At 55.9% G+C, this 18,480-nt stretch overlaps 1 protein-coding gene across 3 annotated transcripts in view; it reads left to right on the forward strand.

The window, feature by feature from the left end:
- KCNAB2 (potassium voltage-gated channel subfamily A regulatory beta subunit 2) overlaps positions 1-18,480 on the forward strand; it is a 97,045-nt gene that overhangs the window by 42,217 nt on the left and 36,348 nt on the right. The window contains exon 3 of one of the 3 annotated variants that reach the window (XM_057556931.1): positions 920-961. The exons of 1 other annotated variant lie outside the window; for it this stretch is intronic. In XM_057556931.1, coding sequence (XP_057412914.1) covers positions 920-961 — 42 coding nt within the window. Of the gene's footprint in view, positions 1-919; positions 962-9,870; positions 10,106-18,480 lie in introns of those variants that run through there. One more of the 3 variants, XM_007166209.2, reaches the window with a different exon arrangement.

The raw sequence follows: 18,480 nt of genomic DNA on the forward strand, positions 1-18,480 counted from the left end.
TCCGTCTCTCTCTGGTCCCACACACACTGCAGGTCCTGTGGCCCCTGTGGTCCCACCAGCTCCCCTGACGCCCTGAGCAAGGCTCCAAGCCTTACAGGCCTGAGTGGAGCCCGCGGAGGGTGGAATGCTCACCGGGCCCCCTTGACCTCTTTGTGGAGCTCACTTCCAGATCCAGCCCTGGGTCTTTCTGTTTGGAAAATAGCCCAGGTTGAACCACAGGGAGGGCATGGGGAAGGCGCGGGGTGGGAGCCGCTGGCATCATTGTCACGGAGGACTGGGGCGCAAGTGGAACCCTGGGGCCCACCAGTCCTTGAGCCACTGGACCTTCAGATAACTGTGAGGGCCTGAGCCACAGCGAGCGTCCATGGAAACCACAGGGGATGGGGGCGTCCCTCCTGCATCCAGGTCCTAAAAAGAACCCCATGGTCACGTGCAGACTTCCCAGCGTGTTGGGTGATGGGCATTCCTGGGTTTGAAGGTTTTCAACCGTTGGTCTGAAAAAGCATGTTTCATGAAAATTCAAACAGAGGGACTTCCCTGGCAGTCCAGTGGTTAAGACTCTGCCCTTCCCCTGCAGGAGGTGTGGGTTCAATCCCTGGAGGGGGAGCTAAGATGCCACATGTCGCGCGGGGTGACCAGGAAAAAAAGAAACCCAAACCGAGGCCAGGCACAGAGGAGCCTGGCATCCAAATAAACGGGCCTCCACCTCCCTGTGCCACTGGGTGGCGCTGCTACCGAGACTTGGTACCCGGGCACATCCTCCGACAGCCCCGAGAGGGCGGGGTGGGGCTGGGGCTGGGGCTGCCGGGCGTCAGAGATGCTTCCCGGGCTGGCACCTCCCTGTGCGTGGTTGATGCCAACTGTGGCTTCTCTCTCTTCTCTCCCTGTTTCCTTCTCTCTCCTCCATTGCTGTCCGCAGTACTCGGTATGGGAGCCCCAAAAGACAGCTCCAGTTTTACAGGTAACGAGCCCTCCGTTTTCCCTACAACCGGCAAGCAGGGCAGCGGGTGGGAGAGCCATGTCGCCCAGGCCGGGTGTGCTGGTGATTTCTCGGGCGTGAAAACTCCCCCATAAGATCCAGGCTCTGGTCCTCTTCTCGGTGTCACGACACGGCATAGTGATGAAAGATGTGAAGTCAGGCTCGTTGTGTGGGCTTGTCGTCTAGAATTTGCTTTGATTTGAGCTGAGCTCTCGCCAGATCGCCTTTCAAACCTCACCCCTCAGACAGCGTATCGAGTGCTTTCCTGTCATCCCAGCTTTGTGCTTCTTAGGTGATCAGAGTGAAAGATGATGCACCCAGCCCAGTGTTCTCTGCGTTTCCTTGAATTTGAGCTGATCTGTAGCCTATGGAGCTCTCTGGGGTGTGCGGCTGCAATAGGACCCAGGCCAGGGTCGGGACAGGTGCTCTGGCATCTTTCTGATGCATTTCCTGTTGGAAATCAGCACAATGTGTCCACTGGGGGAGAGTCTGTCACCAGAGGGACACGGCGTCCAGAGGTCCAGCCCGAGGCACGTCCATCAGCAAAAGCCCCCCAGGCGGGTCCCTTCCTCCCTCTGTGCAGCCTCTTCCTAACCTGTAGGGGTGGGGCGTGCACCACAGACACGCGTGCTCTTGTAAATCTCTAACTCTGGGAATTTACTTTGACGTTTTCCTCCATCGAGAACATGCCAGGCTTATGGAACCCTCAGGGCAGCTCCGCCAGCTTTGGGGCTGGACACTCGGTACGGCTCGTGGGGGCAGGGCCCTGGTGTCTGTTGTGCGTCTTGGCCTCCAGGCCTGGGAGGTCTCTCGGTCCAGAACTGGGTCCCCGGCCTGTGCACCCGCAGTGGTGACGGAGCTGTGGGGCCGTTATCGCCGATGCACCAGGGACCTCGCTCGGGCAGTGGGTGCTGGGGTCGGCGCTGGATTTCCATGTGGCTTTTTCCTTCCCACAGCCTTGGCACCTCCGAACATGACCGTGGGCCTGGGTCCTCAGGCTAATTTTGCCATTGCTTCAGTGCCTCCCATGAGGTCTCACCCCTTACCGAGAGCTCTAAAGGGACGAGCGAATCTTTGATTCTACTGGAATTTTTGCTAGATAAGGTCTTGCTTGAAATAGTTAGGTCTGAGCTTGCAAATGCTCTTATTGAATGAAGTGTTTATCATCATATACGTATGTATGTGTGTATGTATGTGTGTGTGTGTGTATGTATGTATGTATGTATGGCATAATATGCCAGAATGAATGTTTGCCATCCGTCCACAAGGATTCAAACTGAATCCTTGAAACCAAACATGCACTTGAATCCTTGAAACCAAACATGCACTTGAGCTGCATCCTCAGAGGTCCTGGGCCTGCCTCACTCCTGGAAGGAAAGGAGTGAGCTGAGACATGCAGGCAGAAAAATCCCCGAAACAGGCCAGCCAGCTGAAAGGGCTGGTCCCGTAAGAGGTGCCAAGTAAGTCGAGTTGAAGTGAAAGGGTGGTCCACGCCCCTTGCTGGCCCCCCGGACCCCCTGGATCCACCCTGTGGTCTACCCTCTGCGACCCCTCTGGCTGAGCGTCCGGTCCCCATGAGGTCTTCTTGCCCCGTGGACAGGCTCTGCTGGAGAACTGAATCTCCAGATCTGAAGACCACCCACCCCCAGCCTCTCAGCTCCACGTTCAATGCCACAGGCTCTGGCTGTCCTGCCCTTTGGGTCTCCAGCGTGGTTACTTCCCACAGACACTCGGCATCTTTTTTGGGGCCTCTGGTGATGACCTCTAAGGGGGTGGGGTCTGTGTTCAGCAAACTGGGTGCCACTCCCAGTGGGGGGTCCTCATCACCCAGGCACTGACACGGCTGTTGGATGGTTATTTAAGTCAGCCAGCAGGGTGACACCCCCTCCTCCAACAGGGCAAAGGTGTCCAGGACCCTGCCCTCGAGCAGCTCACAGACGGGTAAGGGAGGGAAGACCCTGTACCTGTCAGCTTTTACACAGGAGGCTGCATAACAAACTACCCCAAGTTGCAGGGGCAGCAACAATAAGCATTGATTCCTTGCTCATATATCTGTGTGTTGACTGGAGTCAGTTCGTCTAGGTGGGCTTAGCTGGGTTGGTCTCTAAGCTGCAGGCTGGACGCCGGTGTTCACCATCTCTCCATCCTACCTAACCAGGGGCCATCCCAGGCCTCTTTTCATGGCAGAAGTGCCAGAGAAAACAGCAGAAACACAACTGTCTCTGAAGGCCGACGGTTAGAATTGGTACAGTCACTTCTGCTCATTCTTTTGGCCAAAGCATGCTCATGACCAAGCCCAATGCCAAGGGGAAAATATACTCCCCCCCACCGACCCATGGGAGGAATCATGGTCACGTGACGCAGAGAGGTGGAAAGGATCGGCCACGGTAGTGCAATCTACTCCAAACCCAAATCATTCTAAGAGTATCTAGGAGGCAAAGTGGGTCATGGGGGGCTTCCCTGGTGGCGCAGAGATTAAGAATCCGCCTGCCAATGCAGGGGACACGGGTTCGAGCCCTGGTCCAGGAAGATCCCACATGCTGTGGAGCAACAAAGCCCGTGCGTCACAACTACTGAGCCCACATGCCACAACTACTGAAGCCCACACGCCTAGAGCCTGTGCTCTGCAACAAGAGAAGCCACGACGATGAGAAGCCCACACACTGCAACGAAGAGTAGCCCCCGCTCGCCGCAACTAGAGAAAGCCCACGCACAGCAACGGAGACCCAATGCAGCCAAAAATAAAATAAATTAAAAAAAAAAAAATAGTGGGTCATGGGAGAGTCCAGAGAGTTGGTGGCGTTCCGAGGAGGGAGGGGTCACAGCCAGCTGAGAGTCAGGGAAGGCTGCATAGAACCTTTGGGCTGGACCTTGAAGACTGGACAGAATTCAACAGACACCAGGAAGAACATTCCAGTAGATGCGACAGCCTGAGCACAGCTTGGAGAGGCGCCCTGAGAACAGGAAGTAGCGGTCACACCATCTGGGCCATCAGGGACAGGACAGGATGGAGAGTAAACAGAGGCCAGACTGTAGAGGCAGCTGGGGGTCTGAGGAGGGAGGGCCAGGAATGCCAAGCAGAGGAGCCTGGACGGCATTCAGTGGGCGCTGGGGAGCCATCGATGGTGTTAGAGTAGGGCGGGGGCAGGGCTCTGCTGCAGGAAGGAAGCCTGGTAGCAGGAAGTGAGACAGGGGATGGAGATGCTGTATGAGGAGCCAGGAGAGATGGAGAAGGGCTGAACCACAGGAGCCACAGGAAGAGAGAGTGAAGGGTACCAGGAGCCACGTCCATGGGGCTTGGTGTCTGAGGTGCAGGTGCTGAGAGGGACAACGTGATGAGAGGGGAACAGTGCCCCAGGGGAAGGAGATGAGCCTCATTCCAAGCATGTCAGGCTGATGACCGCCACCCAGCAATGAGGCCCACTACGGCCACTTCCAGCCAGGGGGTGACACGTGACATGGAACCTGACAGTGGGCTTCAGCCTTTAAGAAAAACCATCCCAGGGAATTCCCTGGTGGTCCAGTGGTTAGGACTCTGTGCTTCCACTTCAGGAGGCATAGGTTCGATCCCTGGTCAGGGGACTAAGACCCCGCAAGGTGCGTGGTGCAGCCAAAATAAATAAATTTTTTAAAAAAGAAAAGAAAAACCATCCCAAGTCCATCATGAAGGCCTTTCCAGATCATCACCCACTAACCAGTTACCTCCGGTTCCACGTCCTCCCCCGGCCTCCCATTTCTTTCTACTCCAGATCTGGCGAAGTGATCCCCCCACCCCTTGTAGCCACCCCGTTAGCAGGTTTGTCATGGGGTAATCAGCTCAGCCTCCATCCAGAATCCCACAGGCACCGGCGCGATTTCTCAGCTAGAGGATAGTGTCATGCTGAGACTTTGGGGGGATCCTAGTATGACACGAAGGGCCCCTGCGGTCATGAACCCGGAACGGGGGCTCAGCATAACATCACCCCAGGGCTCAGCCTCAAAGCGTTTTCCAAACCTCAGGTCAGGACTGTGAGGAAGGGTCTCCATGCCCCCACCTGGAGAGAGAAGCAGTGTGGTGTCCAAATAGCAAACTGCAGGAACCTTCCAGCCATTTATAGGTCCTGGCAGTAGAGGACGTACAATCTGGGGCACGTCCCGGTGGAAGGGAGGTGGGGCATCTGTCTGCGTGTGCTGAGGGTGCGTCTTGCCAGACCTCAACCCCTTCACTGTGGGCGGTGGTCACGTGCCGTGGGGCCCCGGGGCTCCCCTGCTTGCAGACAGTTAAGAACAAGGTGGGACGGCAGCTGCAAGCCTGGGTCCCGTCCTCAAATACCAGAAAGCACAGCCTGCGCCTCTCCACCTGCGGTTCCCAGGGTCAGGTCTCGAGGCAGAGGGCGTGCACCCGAGGGGATGGCAGGACCCCAGCCGGCGCCCCCTCCCAGCCAGCACGCAGGAGGCTGCCTTGCCAGGCTGCACCGCAGAACCACACTCCCCAGGCTTTTAGGGGAAGAGGCGCTCGTGAATAATTCAGCCTCTTTCACTGAGATGCAGATGCCCTACTAGGACTAATGGACTCGCTGCCTCCAAACCCGACCCTTGTGGGACTTATTCACCAATTGCTTCTGACGTTCTGCAGTGACACTCCCTAATGAGAGAGCTGCTGCACCAGCTCCTTAAACGCCTTGTGAACCCTAACAAACTAGACTGTGTCCCTTTTAACCAGCAGACGCCAGCGAGGCAGGTGAGTGGTCCCTTCATCCCTTCAGCTCCAGGAGACAAGTGGCAGCTGCCTTCTTGGTGGGGGGAATGCTGCTGGGGAACAAGCATCCCGGGAACAGAAAGGACAGGGACAGCTTTTGGGGATGCGTTTGGCTGATCAGAAATTAGACCCTCTATGTGTTTTCAAAGCGGAAAACCTCAAAAAAAAAGCCAGCCCTAGGTAACCACGGGAGGAAGGAGGGTGGGCGTTCTGCCGCTTGAGCCTGCTTGCCTCCCAAGCCTGCTGCTCTCCCATCCGGGGAGACCTGAGCTGCAGCTGGTACCCTGTCGGGTTCCCCACTAAGATCCAGCATTTTCAAGTTTCCCCCCTGAGAATGGCAGCAGGAGGCTGGGTGCTGTCTGAAAGGTCTGTTTCGAAACACAGGCCTGAGAGGGCCGGGGGCTGCTTCTTTGGGCCTTGGTTTGCTGATGGTTCTCGAGCAAAAATAATTTTGTTTTTGCCCTGACGCGATGCTGTGCATTTTCGAGCCGAGCTCCGGAATGATTTCGAGCCGCTGCCCTCCGCGCTCCCGCTTTAGGAACTTAGGCCGGTTTCTCCGGTGTCGAGACACATGTCGCCGTTTCAAAGAGACTTTCCGGATTCCTTCCGGATCCCATGTCTCGTGTTTTGGTGGCTTTCAGTAAACAGACCTCAGTTCAGGAATTCCAGGTGGAAGGCTCTTCAGCAAGGTCGCGATTCCCACGGACTTAACGAGGTTAATGTCTCTTTCCGTTTTTCCATGTCACGCGGCTCATTCGCGTGAATTCCCCAGACCCCCGTCCACAGGAATAGATTTGCAAAAGGCAGGCCCCAGCACGGGGTGGGGGGGACCCTGTAGGCTCTGTAATTAGTGATGGCTATTAAAGAGGGTTGATCTTTCCTGAGATGGGGGCGCAGTATGGCAAAGAGGAGGAGCGAGAGGTCGGGGTGCCTGAGAAGCCAGGTGGCCAAGGCAGGAGCCCCAACAAGGGGAGTCTTCGAGGGGCCCCTCATCCAGGGACCCAGCCCTGCTCGCCTGCGGAGGAAGCCAGCTTATTACGTGTCCTCTCCCGCTGGACAGCATTGGTGACCGTCCGAGTCCCTCTGTGTCCTTCCTCCCCCGCCCTCGAGGGCCTTAGGAGGACCCACGCTTCCCAGCCCCTTCCTAGCTGTACTCGGCCCTCCGGTCACAGACCCCCTTGTGGGTCCTCACCCTCCACCCCAGGTCAGGGGCCACCGTGCTCGCCCACGGCCCACCCCCCCTCCCACGGGTCCCCTGGCCTAAGCCTGCCGTACGCCACCAGGACCCTCACATTCAGCAGGAGGCTCTGGACTCCCTCCATGCAGCTGGTGGCCCTGCCCCACCCAGGGGCCCCTCCCAAGGCCGCTATAGCTCAAGATGAGGAGAGATCCCAGGCAGGAGGGACCCCCAGCCCCACAGAGAGGCGCCCTCCAAGTCCTGGCCGCACCCACTGCACCCATCTCATTAAGGATGTGTGTCTCCGCCAGAGCAGGGGCGATGGATAACGTCCACATTTCATCCTACACGGCTCCCTCGAATCACTCAGGCCCGTGTTCACGTGCGGCCTCTAGAGAGGCCCCCGCCGGCCCACCCACCTCCCCTCCACCCCCTTTTGTGTATTTTGTCCTCACGCCACTTCTCATAACTGGTGCCACGGTCCACACCTCGTGGTTGGTGGCCACGTCCCACACGTGGCATGCTCCCACGGCGAGGCCAGCCCCTGTCCAGTTTTCCAGGCCGGTCCCGTGCAGCCCGAGGCAGCCTGCACAATAGGCCTCTGCTCATCCCACTTCACAGACGTGGAGACTGAGGCTCGGAGCGGTGCAGGTGCCTGCCTGGGTCGCACCGCGTGGGTGACACACCCACTGGACAGGGCTGCCCCTGTCCAGAAGCAGGGCACTCAGCCGCACTGGCATTGCAGCTCTGGGGCCAGGGCTAGATTTCCAGAGCCGGATCAGACCAGGATTGCTTTTTGCGGGTCATGTCTTGAAAGCTCTAATGGCTATTGATCTCAGCCTGGCTGGGCCTGGCTGGGAACGGTCGTGTCTGAGGTGGGTCCTGCTCTTCGGGAAGCACCCCGTAACTGCTGCTTGCCCGGCTGTTCTCTCTGAACACGGACCCCCAGGGAAGCCAGGACTGGCCTGCTTTTGCCCCACGCAGGCCACACAGACGCCTTTGAAGCAGCTGCCTGATGGGTAGTGGGCAGCATGCACTTGGAGGGGAGGAGGGAGGGAGGGAGCTGGCGTTGCTACCTGTGGGCGTCCATGGTGCCACGTCCAAGGTCAAACCCACCCCCCCCCCCACCGAGCCTGGGCCCCCTCTGCTGCCCCAGAATGGTTCTCCTGGAAGGTGGGTATTTTCGTGTCCTGCAAAAGCATCCCTCAGAGACCTTAGTCCAAATCCCTGGGGGATGCTAGAGGTTCTGGGCCCCCCTGTGGGTCTGAGCTGTGGTGATGCAAGTCCTGGCCCAGGAGAAGGCAGCCTGCAGAGAACCTTGGCCTGAGTCAGGGGGCCAGCCCAGCCCCTCCAGGTGCTGCCAGCACGGCCAGGGAAATACCCAGTTACTACTTCGGGAGCTGAGGGTGCAACAGTGAAAGTAGATGGAAAAGTCCCTGCCCTCCTGGACCTGACCTTCAGGGGGTCAGATGCAACAAACAAGATGACTAGAGAGGACAGAAGCACGTCGTCAGGTGATGATACCTGCCGTGGAGAAAGGGGGATACGAACTGGGGATGGAGAGCTCACCTGAGGAAGGACCAGCCCAGGCGACCCCAACGCCCTCTCCGCCCTAGGGACTCTGCAGCTGCCTCAGCCCCCAGGGCAGCCTGCCCAGCCCTTCGCAGGGATAATGGAACTTGTTTTCCCTTAGGGCAGAGGTGGGGACAGTGCTGGTTCCTCCAGTTCGAGGGCTGGGCTCCAGGGTCCAGCTGACCCAGCTGAAAAGACGCATCTCACCTCGGTGACGGTGACGATTCTGGGGCCACGGTGCTGGCATCTGGGCCGGGGCAGAAGCCCGTGGTCAGATGCGGGGGGGAGCGGGGGAGAGTCCCTGGATTGTAGAACAGCCCTGCCCCCTGCGGCCGTGTCCATGTTGCCCAGTCAAAGCCACTGCAGGATGTGGACGCACAGCTGTGACGCTGGCCCTTCACTGAGCTACTCACGTGTGCGCGTGAATTGACACAAGGGCAGCATTCTGTGCACACACGTGTTCCCCTCTCCTTTCCTTTCTTGACGCTGTCTCCTGGGACTCATTGCCTATCAGTCCACGTGGAGACACCTCACGTGGCTGCACAAATTTCCATTCTATGGATGAGCATTCATTTACATAACCAATTTCCTATTGATGGACATTTATGTTTTTAGTTTCCAAGTGTAATCATCCTTTCAGATGACGATTTAGCAATGGTTCTTAACATTTAAGCTTTGCAGTTTCCAAACCTATTCCCTTCCCCGCTTCACTCCCTCCTTAAATGCATCCGCTCAGTGTTTCTATTGCAAAAACTCGTGGATTGTGACATAATTAGTTTGAGCATGGAGCCCAAAGAACTGTGCTGGTACAACGGCGCTTTGTACAAGCAGAGAATGCACATGTGGATAACATGTCCCTTTACCAGGCTGTGAACCAACAAATAGGGCCTTCCTGGGGGCGCGATGCCCCCTGGCAAAATCACACTGGAGTTTGCTTCAGCGACAGGTGTGCTTATGCTGCTTCCCGGGACAGCCCTGTACCTGGTTTTACCCTGGGAACACCTCCAGGGGGTGCCGTGAAGTCTTCCACTCTGGGGGCCAGGTTCTCTGCATGCTCCTGCCCCCTTCGCATTTGGAGCATTTTTTTGAGATCTCCCACCTGGAATGCAGCTTCGCCTGTGCTTGTCTCACGGGTGCAGGGGCAGAGGGGGTGACTCAGCCAGAGTTCCCGACCAGTGCAGCTTTGAGGACCGAGAATCTCAAGCCAAGAGGTGTTTACATTCCGGGGCCGGGCCCTGTCCCCAGGCGCCAAGACCCCTTGGTGGCCGCTCTCTCTGGAGGATGTGTCCCTGCCGCAGCCCCTGCCCCAGCCCCAGGGCCGGCGTCCAGCCTGGGCACCGGGGACGGCGGGATGCTCTCTAACCCATCACCACTCGGCGTTTCCCGTCCGGACAGTGGCAGCTTCTGGGCCGGGTGGGACCATGTTGTCCATGACGTACAGCGAGAGCCTGAGAAGCGTGATGAGCAGGTGTCACTCAGACTGGGCCCTGCAGCCCGTCCGCCAGGCCAGCACACTGGAGCTGCAGCAGCTGCGGGAGGTGCGGGCAGCCGCCCAGGCCAGGAACATGGAGAGCTTCCTGCGCATGCACGGCCTCTCCCTGGACAGCTGCACCGCCCGGTGCACCGGCATGAAGTACCGGTAAGGGCTGGGCTGGGCGGGGGCAGGAGGAGGTCCCCTGGCCGAGGCAGGGGCTGCGAGAGGGATGCAGCCCAGGAAACGGGGTAATGGTGTCACTGTCAACTGGGGCAGACTCCTTGGGGTTTAGGAATGCTGACCGTGGGACTTCCCTGGTGATCCAGTGGTTAAGACTCCACACTTCCACTGCAGGGGGCACGGGTTCAATCCCAGTTCAGGGAACTAAGATCCCACATGCCGTGTGGCGCAGCCAAAAAAAAAGAATGCCGACCATGTAGGAATGTATAAAAGAGGAAAATGAGAGTCTGCAGAGTCCTCTCCTCCAGAGCTAAGCACTGCTGCGTTTGGTGTATCCTCCATGGGAAAAGAGTATGGTTTCTTGAAAAAACTGTGCAGCAGGGGTAAACATACTATGTCATTTGTCTTCTTGCCGTGTCATTGGGACACATTAATTATTAGGGGTTGACTAAACACAAATTAGGGGAAATCCCTCAATTCATCGTCTCTACCAACGAATCCATCCCAGCACCAAAAACCCGTGTGAGGTCCTGGGGACCAAGATGTGCTTAAATTGGGCTGTCCTCCTGGGAAGTGGCCTCTGAATTGGTTGCTGCAACTACGCTTGTAACTGTGATTAGCAAAGGCTGTGGATTAGGTGTCCCTGTGTTCTCGGATGCTGGGTTTGGAGGGTTCCTTCTGAACCTCAGAAAGACATTCTGTTTAGCTTGCTTGTCATTGAAATCAGCATCTGGGACAGTGCTCTGACCTGCCCACTTTCTCCTCTGAAAGCCTCAGAAAGTGGCCAGAGAGCCCCAGAGCTGGCATTTGAGTTGATAAGTTACATACATGAGGCTTTATTCCTGTGCCTCCCAGGGACAAGTCCTGGCCAGAGCTAGTTGGCCAGAAGGGACCCCACCCACCCACCTAGTCTATGTACAGTTGCCAGATTTAGCAAATAAAAATATAGAACAGGACTTCCCTGGTGGCGCAGTGGTTAAGAATCCGCCTGCCAATGCAGGGGACACGGGTTCGAGCCCTGGTCCGGGAAGATCCCACATGCCACGGAGCAACTGAGCCCATGTGCCACAACTACTGAGCCTGTGCCCTAGAGCCCGCAAGCCACAACTGCTGAGCCCACGTGCTGCAACTACTGAAGCCCACGCGCCTAGAGCTCGTGGTCCACAGCAAGAGAAGCCACCGCAATGAGAAGCCCACGCACCGCAACGAAGAGTAGCCCCCGCTCACCGCAACTAGAGAAAGCTCACGCACAGCAACAAAGACCCAATGCAGCCGAAAATAAATAAATTTATTTTTAAAAATATATATATATAGAACACCCAGTTAAATTTGAATTTCAAATAAACAACCAGTTTATGCCATCATCGGGACATAATAGCAGAAGTTATTCGTTGTTTATCTCAAGTCCAGATTTAAGTGAGTGTTCTATATTTGACTTGGTTGCCATCTAGCGCAGGCCCCGGGGTGATCTGGCTGTTGTCTGGAGAGAAGAACAGAGGCCAGCCCTGTGGCTGTAACATTTTCTCCTGCGGACAAGTGTTTGGATCTTCAGCATGAGGTTGTCATTTAAAGATATAAAGCACTTCTGCCCTGAGTCCATTAGATGGCAGAATTCTTAAGGCTTTGCATTATAAATCCAGATGTAAAGGAAGGACAAAGGGTCAGCTAGTTTGGCCTCGAGGACCTCCTGATTCTGATGGAAATTTCTCAAGAAGGAGATGAGGGTCTGCATTTTTTCTTTTCCTTTCTAGATTTTTTTGATGTGGACCATTTTTTAAAGTCTTTATTGAATTTGTTACAATATTGCTTCTGATTTATGTTTTGGTTTTTTTGGCCTTGAGGCGTGTGGGATCTGAGCTCCCCTACCAGGGATCAAACCTGCACCCCCTGCACTGGAATGCGGATTCTTAACCACTGGACCACCAGGGAAGTCCCTGCATTTTTTTCTTTTTTTGGCAAGTCATTGATACTTTTCATTAATTCAGCAAATGTTTACTGAAGATCTACTTGGCTCCAGGCTTGCCAGATGCTGCGTGAACAGGACAGACAAGGTCCCTCCCCACCCTGTTGGACATTACATCCTGCTGGGGGATGGCAGAGAAAAAGCAAGTAAATGCATAAGAGAGTCAGGGAGACCAGGGGCAGCTGAGACCCCAGCCGTCTGAAAGGAGGACCACTTGAAGACGTGGAGAAGAACTTTCCAGTCCAAGGGGACAGGGGCACACGTGAGGAGAGAAGGCCCAGGGCTAGAGTGAGGAAGGCGAGAGCAGTAGAGGTGAGGCGGGGCGGGCAGGGGGGCCAGAGCCTGTCCCCCGCCCCGGGGAGACCCCAGCTCCCTCAGGTGTGGATACCGTTTGTAATGGAGGGGGCACTGGGGTGAATTTTGTCCCCCCAAATTTCATCTACCCAGAACCGTAGAATGTGAGGCTATTTGGAAATAGGCTCTGTGCAGATGTAATTAGTTAAGGTGAGCTCACACCGGAATAGGGTGGGCCCTAAATCCAGCGCCTGGTGTCCTAATAAGAAGGCCCAATGAAGACGCACAGGGAAGAGGCCCTTTGGTGGTGGAGGCAGCAGTGGGAGGGACGCGGCCACAAGCCGAGGAACCACGGCCACCAGAAGCTGGCGGAGGCCAGGACGGATCCTCCCCTGGAGGCTTCAGAGAAAGCGCAGCCCTGCCCACACCCAGATTTCAGCCTTCTGGCCCCCGGAGCTGTGAGAGAACCAGGTTCTGTTGCTTGAAGCCCCCCCAGTTCGTGGAACTTTGTCATGGCCCAGGACCCGAACACAGCCGGGAGGTGTGAGTACTGGAACAAATCTCTTATTTGCCTGACACCCCAAGGAAAAGGGCTGTGTCCCATCTGAAACATGCGGGACAAACTGTGGGGCTGAAACACCCTGGGGAAACTTGCTTCCCAAAGAGCTGAGCTGACAAGAAAACCACTTGAGCCTTTAGCGTCTGATGGGCCAGATGTCGCCCCCGTAGGGCCCGCCCTTTATCTGGTGGCTTTCATCTTGCTGCATCCAGGGGTTTCGGTTAACTGGGAAGAGGGCCTCGGAAACCACGACCAAGAGTTATTAAAGATCCCAGATAGATGCCGTTCCGCGGTTAATGTTCCCGGCAGCAGCTGGGCTGGGACTCAGCTAAACCTGGTCTTGAATATTAATATAAAAAAAGATAAAGCCTCCAGATAAGTGCTCCTCCGTGGAGCAAGGCGACCACCGTACCATGGGCCCAGACACCACATCAGCCGACCTGAGCCTGCAGCTGGGGGAAAAGGCTTTCTTGTTAACTTTTCCCATTTTTTTTTTTTAACTGTCCTCAACTCTTGCTGTTTAAAAAAAAAAAAAATGCACTGAATTTTTAAATCTACACAGTCCCTGTGTAAGCTCCCCTTCCCCATGTCCACCTGACTGTAGTGATGGAGGGTCTGGAGATGTGGCCTGAGACAGGACAGCAGCTGTGGCCATAGGCCAGCCAGAGGCTGTGACCTGGGCCCAGGCAGTGCCAGTTGGACACCGGGCCTGGTTCAGGTGTGTTCCTTGTCTGCTACCCACGGCGTCGGGAATGAACCCAAAGTCCCCACCATGCCCTGCGCGGCCCGTGCTGTCTCTGATTTCGGCTTGTACACCCTCCCTCCCGCTCAGGGTGCTCCTTCCTTCCTTCCTTCCTTCCTTATCTCAAACATGCAAGCTCATTGCATCCTCAGGGTCCTTGCACATTCTATTCCCTCCCCTGGAAGGTGTGTCCTCCAGATCTTCACAGGGCTGGTTTCCTCCCATCATCACATCTTTGGCCTCAAAGAGACTTTCCGCACCACCCAGTCTAAATAAATGCCCAGTGAGTCATCCTAAAGCCCACTGTCCTGTCTCCCTTACCTTGCTTTTGCCCATCTGCACCCCACTGGGAGCACAGCCTCTGTCTGTTCGCAGCACCTAGAACATTTCGAGCCTCTGTAAGTATTGCCTGGGTGGCGTTATGTGGTCTCGGTCTTAACCCACTTTTCAGAATATTCCCCTGTAAAATGTGTCTCCTTCCTGCTGCTTCCTTGGCAGCAGAACTGGAAGCTGCGTCTGAGACTCTCTGATGCAGCCCGGAGGGTGGGGAGCCCCGGGCAATGAGCCTTGGTCTTGAGCTTCTGGCAGGGCGGGGCGTCCTGCGTGCCTGTGGTTTCTGCCTCTAGATCGTAGCCTCTTACCACGAGCCTCTTACAGGAATCACAGGCAGTATTTGATTTGTGGTCAGGTTCATCGAACAGACTCTCCAGTTGCTCATTTATTCACAGGAGGTCAGTCAGGGAAGACTTCCTGGAAGAGCTGGGAACCCAGGTGTGTCTTAAAGGATGGGTGGGAAAAGGAGGAGGGGCAAGAGCAGAGTCCAGAGAGGGACGGTGGGTGGAGCGGTCCAGGCAGCCAAGTGGGGGCCGGTCCACCTTGAGACAGTCGTATGTCAGTGTCCTGGGGCTGCCATAACACAGCGCACAGCACAGTGTTCAGAACAACAGCTACCTATTCTCTCATGGTCCAGGACCCAGAAGTCTGGACCTGGGGTCAGCAGAGTCACACTCTCTCTGAAGGCTCTAGGGAAACATCCTTCCTTGGCTTTCTTTTTCTTTTTTATTTTTCATTGGAGTATAGTTGATTCACAATGTTGTGTTAGTTTCAGGTGTACAGCAAAGTGACTCAGTTATACATCTACATATATCCACTCTTTCTTAGATTCTTTCCCCATATAGGTCATTACAGAGTATTGAGTAGAGTTCCCTGTGCTATACAGTAGGTCTTTATTAATTATCTATTTTATATATAGTAGTGTGCATATGTCAATCCCAATCTCCCAATTTATCCCTCCCCCGCCATCCCCCGGCAACCATAAGTTTGCTTTCTACATCCGTGCTTCCTTGGCTTTCTTTGCCTGTAGACACAACACTCCAATCTCTGCCTCCATCTTCACATGACTGTTTTCCCTCTGTGCACCTCTGTCTGTCTCCAAATCTCCGTCTCCTTGTAAATACAGCAGTCATTGAATTCAGGGCTCACCCCCAGTCCAACAGGACCTCAATCTTTACGTAATAATATCTACAAAGATCCTATTTCCAAATAAGGTCACATTCACAGGTGCCGGGAGTTAGGACTTGAACATGTCTCTTTGGAGTCACATTTCAACCCACAGCGGGTCCCAAGGGCTGACTCAACTCCTGAGCCTGCAGGGACATCACTGAGTACCCTGAGGGGAATCCTGGCTCCCCCGCCGGTACCTGTATGAACGTGGACGAGTCACCTGGCCTCTCCGTGTCTCAGTGTCCCCATCTGGAAAGCAGAGACTATAGTTACTTCCTCACAGAAGTGTCCTGAGGACTAAATGAGACAGTGACGGAACTTAGGGCTCCCGGCTTGGCTCCTGGTGGGAGAGAAACCCCAGTCTTGGAATCTCATGGGTGCAAACAGTAGCACCTGGAGATGCAGCTGCTGCTCTGTGTGGACATCAAGCAGATGGGAAGGGAGCAGGGAGGGAGGTGGCGAGACGAGCCAGTCACTCGGGACGAGCTGCCGTGCAATGATGCGGGGGTCCCTCGTGGGCCCCCGGGGAGGGCCGGTCCAGGACCGTGGTGTCAGCCACCGATGGCCTGCCTTCGTGCTGGGTCTGCTTCTGCTGGCGGTGGCCACCGTGCTAGGTCTGCTTCTGCTGGCGGTGGCCACCGTGCTGGGGCCCAGCAGCGGTCCCGGGCCTGGACACAGCCACCCATCCCTCTGCGGGTCCTGGGCCTCCCGCCCCAGCTCCCCTGCCTTTACAGGGACATCACGGCCTCTCCCTCCCCTGTGTCGGGGACGGGAAGGGCTGCGCGATCCTAACACAACTGCTGGTGTGTGGCTTTGTAACCAACGCGCAGCACAATGCAGTGTCTCCCAAGCCGGCCTGGCAGCTGGAATCAGGGGGTCACCTGTCAGCAACGCCGACCCTCAGGCCCTGCCCAGAGGTTTGCGGGATCCGCCCCCAAGAGGCTCCTCTGATTGGGCAAGACGGGAGCCCTGGCTGATTGGCTCTCTGCTGTCCACCTGGAAAGGCGGGGGTCAGCACAGCCCGCTCAGACCCGCAGACAGTGCCAGGCAGCGTCCCCCCCCCCTCACCCTTTGACCTGGGGTCTGAGAGCAGCAGCCTCCGCGGTGCAGTGAGGATGGGCCCAGCGCTGGTCTCCCTTCCTTGACCTCTCTGTGCCTCGGTGTCGTCCAGCGAACGGCAGCATCGCAGGGCCCAGCTGCAGGTTGTGGTGGGAACTCAAAAAGCGCCCGGCACAACGGCTGGGCCGCAGCGGGCACCGTGTAAGTGTTAGCGCTGTGGCCGTTGTCGTTGTTGTTATGCCTCCAAGGTGCTTCTAAGGACGAAAAGAGAAAAGGTGCAAGAAGCGCTTACTCTGGCCTGAGTACAGCCACTTAGCACACGGCAGCGACTAAGAAGCAAGAGGGGCCAATTCACGGCTGAGCCGCCTTCCTGCCTTTTAGGGCGGGTAACGCTGGGCGTGACTGGGGCATGAGCTCCCAAAGGAAGCACAGCCACAGCACTGAGCCCCCGAGGGGGCTTCAGCTCTCACGTACCAGAGGACACCTCCTCCAGGAAGGCCACCGGTCTGCCACCCTTTGCTCTCAGAAACCTCAGGGGCCAAGGACCTCCCATCCCACTGCTCCGTCAGGGTGGCCCCCAACTCTTCAGCAGCTGCCCCCGCCTTGGGCAGGAAGTCACCATTGAGTACAAATCAGGACACAGCACAGTTGGGGCAGCCTAACTGATACAGGGGAGGCACCCAGGCCTCTGCAGGGCACAGCCGAGGCTCGTCCTCATTCCTGAGTTGCTGCTGCAGTCCGTGCTTTTAAAAGCCATCTTTAGGGAATTCCATGGTGGTCCAGTGGTTAGGACTCCCCACTTTCACTGCTGAGCGCCCGCCTGGTCCAATCGAGGGGCACGGCGCCCAAAAAATTTTAAAGCCATCTCTAAAACTTCTACTCCAGGCCTTGAGGCTTCTACGGGCCTCATTCTGTGCAGGGAGGGTCCTGTCCCCTCCTACTGTGAACCTGTCACTGTCTTGGGGGAAGGATCTGGCTGGGCCCCAGCTTTCTTATCTCCCCATCCCTCACTGGGACAGGTGGGGGGTGGATGCCAGGCACAACACAGGAAGCTTCTGTCCCGAGAAGCTCTCTTTGGTGGCACTCTATGGACACGGCAGAGCTTTTAATTGGGATGGCTGCCCCTCTGATTAATCACGGCAGGAACCAGCTGCTTTGCTTTAACAATAGCAGGTACTGGAGAGGCAGAAAAAGAACCCAGAATCTGCTGTGGATCAAAATCAACCATCCACACTCGATGTTTCTGCCCAAAGCCCATTTCAAGTCGACCAGCCCGTGTCTGGGACTCACTTCTCCACCCAAACATGTTTGAAAGGAGAGACCCTTTGGGGGTGACATTTAATTGTGGCAAGTTCGGGTCAAGGTCTTAAGCTTTCAGCTTTCCATTCTTGTCTAATTCTTGTGATTTTCTGAGCATATTATGAGTTGTGACCCCTGTCTGGGGCACATGAAAAATTACAGACTCTGGCCAGCTGTGAAAACCCACCTACCGGACTTCCCCGCTTGGCACTTCTCTGCTGGACACAGAGACACCTTTGCCCTGGATTCTGGGTGGGTTCTGAGGTCAAATGTCCATTCCCATCATCCCCACAACACGTTATAGTGGGATGGAGTCGGGGCTGGGGACTCTACCACCAGGCCAGGCCCGGGAGGTCCTGCAAGAGTGAAGGCTTGACTGCTGCCGAAGTCTGGGAGGGCTGCTTCGTGCTGTGGCTCGCGGGCCCCTGGTATCACTGGGGAGGCTGAGGTCGGCGACACTGGGAGGAAGGAAAGGTTACTGCTGCTTGCGGGGGGCGGGGGACTGCTTCACACTGCATGTACTATCTCAGCTGATGCCAGAGGTCAACAAGGATTTCAAAAGCAGAGAAACGGGAAGGGCACTCCCACAGGGAACAGCAAGAGTGGAGGCCCAGAGACTTTTGAGGTCATTGACTTTTTTTTTTTTTTGGTAAGTTTTATTGAGATATAATTCACATGCCATACACCCATTTAAAGCATGCAATTTAATGGTTTTAGTACAAACAGTTGTCCAAAAGTCACCCATTTTAGAACATTTTCATCACCCCAAAAAGAAATCCTGCACCCACATTAGCTATCGTTCCCTGATTCCCCACTCCCCCCAGCCCCCAGCAACCACTAATCTACTTTCTGTCTCTATGGATTTGCCTGTTCTGAACATTTCATATGAATGGAATCATACAATATGTGACCTTTTGTGACTGGTTTCTTTCTCTCAGCAT

This window comes from Balaenoptera acutorostrata, chromosome 1 (assembly GCF_949987535.1).
Source record: "Balaenoptera acutorostrata chromosome 1, mBalAcu1.1, whole genome shotgun sequence".
Lineage (NCBI taxonomy): Eukaryota > Metazoa > Chordata > Mammalia > Artiodactyla > Balaenopteridae > Balaenoptera > Balaenoptera acutorostrata.